Source organism: Mus pahari, chromosome 19 (genome assembly GCF_900095145.1).
Source record: "Mus pahari chromosome 19, PAHARI_EIJ_v1.1, whole genome shotgun sequence".
NCBI classification, from domain to species: Eukaryota; Metazoa; Chordata; class Mammalia; order Rodentia; family Muridae; genus Mus; species Mus pahari.
Genome location: NC_034608.1, coordinates 56,966,271 through 56,972,044, shown reverse-complemented (window position 1 = coordinate 56,972,044; position 5,774 = coordinate 56,966,271). Strand labels below are relative to the sequence as shown.

General features: G+C 43.1%; 1 protein-coding gene across 2 annotated transcripts in view; it reads right to left on the bottom strand.

Annotated features, from left to right (window-relative positions):
• The window catches only part of Micu3 (mitochondrial calcium uptake family member 3), an 80,836-nt gene extending 75,265 nt beyond the window's left edge, over positions 1-5,571 (bottom strand). Inside the window, exon 1 of one of the 2 annotated variants that reach the window (XM_021219422.2) lies at positions 5,193-5,571. In XM_021219422.2, coding sequence (XP_021075081.1) covers positions 5,193-5,552 — 360 coding nt within the window. In that variant the 5' untranslated portion in view covers positions 5,553-5,571. The remainder of the gene's footprint in view (positions 1-5,192) is intronic. The other variant, XM_029531976.1, reaches the window with a different exon arrangement.
• Positions 5,572-5,774: the final 203 nt, after the last annotated feature.

Sequence of the window (5,774 nt, the reverse complement as noted above, 5' to 3'; positions counted from 1 at the left end):
GTGAGGGGGGTTATAGGGAACTTTCAGGATAGCACTTGAAATGTAAATAAAGAAAATAATAATAATAATAATAATAATAATAATAATAATAATAAAAAGATCCTGGGTACGATCTCCAGAATCATCAAAATACATAAAAAACAATTATTTAGACAGACTTATCTCCACTGCCATAAATGATCACCTTTAGAAAATGTACTATCCTTTAGCATATCAATGATAATTAACATGTTGCATGTTATTTAAAAGAGAGAAAAACAGGAAGTTAGGGGCTGTCGTCGTTTCCATGTGAACTATCACCATATGCTTCTGTTCTGGAGACATCTCTCCAAGGTGGTGGTGCTCTCTAGGAACCTTTAGTCTTTATGAGGTCGCTGAGGGTGTGGTTGCGGCTATCACTGAAGTAGCCTAGGCTTCCTCCTGGCTGTTTCACAGTGAACCATCTCCACATGTTTCTACTTTATAGTGCACGGTCTCCACATGTTTCCGTTTCACAGTGCACGGTCTCCACGTTTCTGTTTCACAGTGCACGGTCTCCACATGTTTCCGTTTCACAGTGCACCATCTCCACGTGTTTCTGCTTCATAGTGCACCGTCTCCACATGTTTCTGCACTGTGCACTGGCTGTTTTGTATGCTTCCTCTGCCATGATAGCTTGAAAACGTTCAAAACTTTGAGCCAAAATAAATCTCTGCTAGCTTATGTTTTTAATGTCAGATTGTATGATCAAAAGATGCAGAAGTAACTAATTAGGGATGAAAGGAGCTACTTGCTGACAGAATTACTGAATTGATAGCTATTATGAACCAGGTGGTGAACAGTTTCAATACACAATTTTACACGTACATCCATCTCAAAATAAGGAAAACATAAAAGCATTTAATGAAATACTAAGTTAAATATGTTTACAAAGAATATCATTTTATCATATACTTAGTTATGAAAAAATAAATATACACATTTTATACCTGCTATTGCAAAAATCCCTATAACTACTCTGTCCATACCTTTCAATGCTATGATAACTTCAATTTCTAGTCATTAGTCCTCACAGATATGTGGTTCAGTATGGGATTTGTCTGCTCAGGGGCCTGGGTGAAATCTCAGGCATATAATATAGTATACTTTGGCAACAGCCACTGTCAACTTTCATGAGGTGATATACAATGGGCTTTAATTTGCACTAACTTTCATATGCAAAGTAGTACCCAAAATTAAGGCTCAGAAAACTCACAAGTGACTCTGAGAACTAAAATGGACCTTCATGAAAGATTAGAGCTAAACATCCTGCCATCGTCGATCTCACTTGAGCCATCCATGTAGCCTCTCATAAACTCCAGGGTAAAAACCGCCCTGAGAATGAGATCCTGTAACAGACAATACCCTGGAAATGACGGGAATTCAGGTTCAAAAGCTGAGATACTTTTTTGTACAACTATACAGGTTTACAATATATTCTACTGTTTCATGTTCATCACTAATTTTTAAAACTCTCTTAAATAATTTTAAAGTATTCCTTTGAAGATCACTACATCTGGAGGTGAGGGTCAGCAAGAATGACAACAGGCCCAATATCTGCTGTCTCTCATCTACCAATAAAACTTGATTTACACATTACCCTGAAATATTTAGTGTGCATTTTCCAATGTTGGTGCTGGGTGTCTGTTATATACAGGAAAAAAAGAAAAAAAAAAAGCAGTTTGAATTTTCTCAAAGAAGTGATTTAGAATGCAACCTCAACTGGAATTAGAAAGTGTACACTGTTTCTCCTTGAAAAATGTTTTAGCTTATTAAATAGCTTAATAAATTAAATTTGAAAAGGAAAAGAAGAAAAGTTGGTAGAGAAGGTAAATTAACTCAGCTGAGTATTCTACTTAGTCTGTGCATGAGTTACTAGTCTGCTGCTATTCTAGTGTTGTAGTTTGAATGAAAATGGCTCAATGGGTATAGCCTTGCTGTGGAAAGTTGCTTTGTTGGAGGAAGTGTGTCATGGGTTTTGAGGTCTCAGAAGCTCAAGCCAGGCCTAGTGGCCCAGAGTTCTCTTCCCGCTGGCTGTGGAGTGGATCACTCTTTGCCAGTACTATGTCTTCATGCCACTATGCTTCCTACTATGACAATACCCTAATCCTCTGACTTGTAAACCATCCCAAATGAAATGTTTTCCTTTGTAAGAGTTGCTGTGGTCATGATACCTCTCCACAGCAACAAAACCTTAACGAGACAGACAAGATACTGACAAAAAGCAACTGGAGGCAAGCAGGGTTTATGTGGGCTTAAGGTTCTAGTCCATCACTGTGGGAAAGGCATGTAGCAGGAGTACCACACTAGTCTGGCAGGAAGCAAAGTGATCCCATTTCATATGCCTGCAGGAAGTAGAGAGAGAATGGGAAGTAGGGCTAGATTATAAATCTACTCTGTCCAGTAGACATACTTCCTCCAGCAAAGCACGAGCATCTACAGATCTATAACCTTCCCAAACAATGCTTCTAGCTAGGGACCAATCATTCAAACAAGTGAGGCTATTGAAGATATTTCATATTCATTACATGTTATATATATATATATGTGTGTGTGTTATATACTATATATGTGTATTTGTCATATATATGTATGTCAAAATACCATATAATGCATAAATACCTAAATGCAATAAAGTATAGGGTTAATGTAATAATTTTAATGATTTCAATAGTCCTCTTTAACCTTTAGGTAGATTATCTTCACTTCTTTAAAATTATTAAAGATAAATTACAGAGTCTCCAAGAGGATAGCTACATTTTCTTTAAAATAGCCCCGCCCTATGATGGTTGTTGTTGCTTATCAACTTGTTAGGACCCCAAACTACCTAGGAGACAAATCTCTGAACATGTTTCCTAGGGAGTTTCTTGATTGGATCAGGTGGGTTGGCAACGACCCAGCCCAACTGTGGGTGGCACACTGGACTGGCCTGGCCTGCAAGCAGCCTGCAGTGAGCTGAGTATGAGCATCCATCTCTCTGTGCATCCTGACTGTGGATGCTGTGTGACCAGCGCCTCACACTTCTGCTGTCATGACAGCTATCCCGATACTGTGAGTCAAAATAAAACTCTCCTTCCTTCAACTGTTCCTGTCAGGTACTATTCATGGCAACTCTGATGCAGCTAATACAAATCCCATGGCGGCATGGATCTGGAAGAATAAATATTTCTTCCTCTAGGTTACATACCAAACCTAGACTTCTACAAGTGAATGTATCTTTTTCTAGTCATGCTGAAGCCTGGTTATAATACCCAATGGATGCATTAAAAAAAAACAAAAAAAAAAACAAAAAAAAAACCCAACCAAACAAATTAGCATTAGGATGTCAGGTTTAAATTCAGACCCGCAGCAGTTCCAGAGAAGAAAAAGAGAACAGAAATGGTATAAGAAACATTCTAAGAACCTTTTTGACATGAATTTCCACAATGAAATGTCTTTTGTCATGAAAGCACCTAGTACAAGCAATGAAAAATTGTTCAAGCCAAAGCTCATTATCATGAAAATTCCAATATTTGGATAATAGAAAGACAATAACATATTTTACAGAAGGAAAAACTATCACATGCAAAAGGTATGACAACTATAATGTTGAAGCAGAGACTGGGATGGGAAAGACACAGGATGTTAGTATCAGTTTATGCATATGAAACAATACTAATTAGTAAATATTACTAGTCAATAAAGGACCTAGGGAGGCTAGTCTGTGATAGACCACTATGCAGCATAGTGGTGATGTCCTGGAGTCAGTCACTAGTAATATAAAATGTGATAGACCACTATGCAGCATGCGTTATGTCCTGGACTCGTCACTAGTAACATAAAAAGAAACAAAAACACAAAATAAATGAATAAAGGCAAAATGAACAAAGGTTTACTACACACTAGGTGTTCCATTCTGTTCCAAATCTATTAACTTAGTTAACACTCATAGCGTTGTTGAGTCAGCATCTAGCTTTCCGAGCATACTCATGTAACCGTGTGATCCAGTCTCTCCAATCTAAAGGGAACGTTCATTTTTAAAAGGGAGGAAAGAAAACACTATTTGCACGTTCCCTACCTTGTTAATCTGTTTCCAGACCAACTCCAGTGGACTAAAAGTTCTCATGTGGTCAATCAAAAGACAGGTGTCATGTTACTCTCCTAAGTCACAAAATAGCACGTGTGTATATGTGGGGTGAAGACTGACAGTGTTTGCTAGTACTTATGTACTTATTTATTTCTATAAAAGTACTTCACACAGCATGCGTGTGATTTATCACTAAGCAAAGGTGCACAGCAGAGATTCCCTAACCTAAACGTACTGCCAAGCTTCATCCAAAACATACACAAGAAGCCATGTACATGATCGCTATAGACCTACATACAGGAGAAAAAAGTACAAAATTTCATTAAGGTTAAAAGGGGCACTATTTCCCCAAATCTTGTCATATCCTTCTAGTCTTGATGTGGAAATATTCCCTAGGCTAATTTACAAGCCAATTAAATAGAGAGCAGCCGGGAAGGGGGAGGGGGGAAGGGACAGGGATGGGACACATCCCTTACTCTTCTTGCCTTACAGTCTTTACCTTACATTAGAACTACATTGTAGCTCAACATTTTTATATGATGCTTCTGCAGTTAGCTTCACTCACAATTTCCCACCTTTCATGACCTCTCTTCTGGTTTGTTCTAACCTGTTACGTCAGGGATTCTGGGTTTATTAAAAAGAAAGAGGAGAGATGTACTACTTTTGAGTAACGTTTCCCTTCCCAGTATGGCAACACCTCCCTTGGGGGCTGCCTTACACTAATGAGGCAGATTCTGAAATCTAAAGACGCCTTCAGAATGCATCCAGCACTCGCTTCCAGGATCCTTTGCTCTTGCTGTCTTTCTCACACTCATCTCTTACACTCCCTCCATCACTTACTTCTTCATGTTTATGCCTGTCAAATGACAGCATCATCTTCATCTCTCCCCCCAGCATCCCGGTGCACACAGACGCGCCCAGCGCGGATCTACGCTGCTCACAGGAGGTTTCCTCACTCTCTGTTACAGGAGCTCGCAGTGCTTCCACAACCTCCACGGTCAAGTGTCCCTCAAGTGTCCCTCAAGATCCCCCCAAGCAGGTAGGGACACCTGGCAGCCCAGCCCTCTGGCGTCACCTGCGCGGTGCGCGCACGCGCTCAGGCACTTACCGTCTCCTTGGCAGCAGCCACCGGGATGGGCAGCAGCCCCCTGCCGCGGGGCGGGTCCTCGAGTTCGGGGGCCGCTAGCTCCGAGGGCTCGGCTCTGGGGTCCCCATAGAGCCGGTAGCACACAAGGCCGACCAGCCCCCCGCCCGCCGCCGCCGCGATGCTCAGCTCGCCCCAGCGCCGCCGCCGCCACGCCGCCTCCGCGACGGCGCCCTCGTCCTCCTCCCGGCAGGAGAAGGGCCGGCCCGACATCCCGGGAGCCGTCCCCGGAGACCGCCCCCACGGCGAGAGGAAGGGCTGCTGAGGGCCGAGCGTCGGCGACAGCCGTGGCGGCGGCCACAGGAGCCTCCGCAGCGCAGCCATCGCGGGAGCGGCGGGCCGAGCCGAGGGGACGGAGCGGAGGGGGGCGGGGGGGCGGGCTGAAATCTCGCGAGAAGTCGGCGCAGGGCTGGAGCACCGAGCGGACCGGCGGTTCTCCGTATCCCCGGCCGGGCTTCCCGGAGAGGAGCCTTGGGATGCAGGGACGGCACGGCGGAGAGAAGCTCCAAAGCCGCTCAAGTCCAAGCTGTTCTCCTTCCTGCTTCC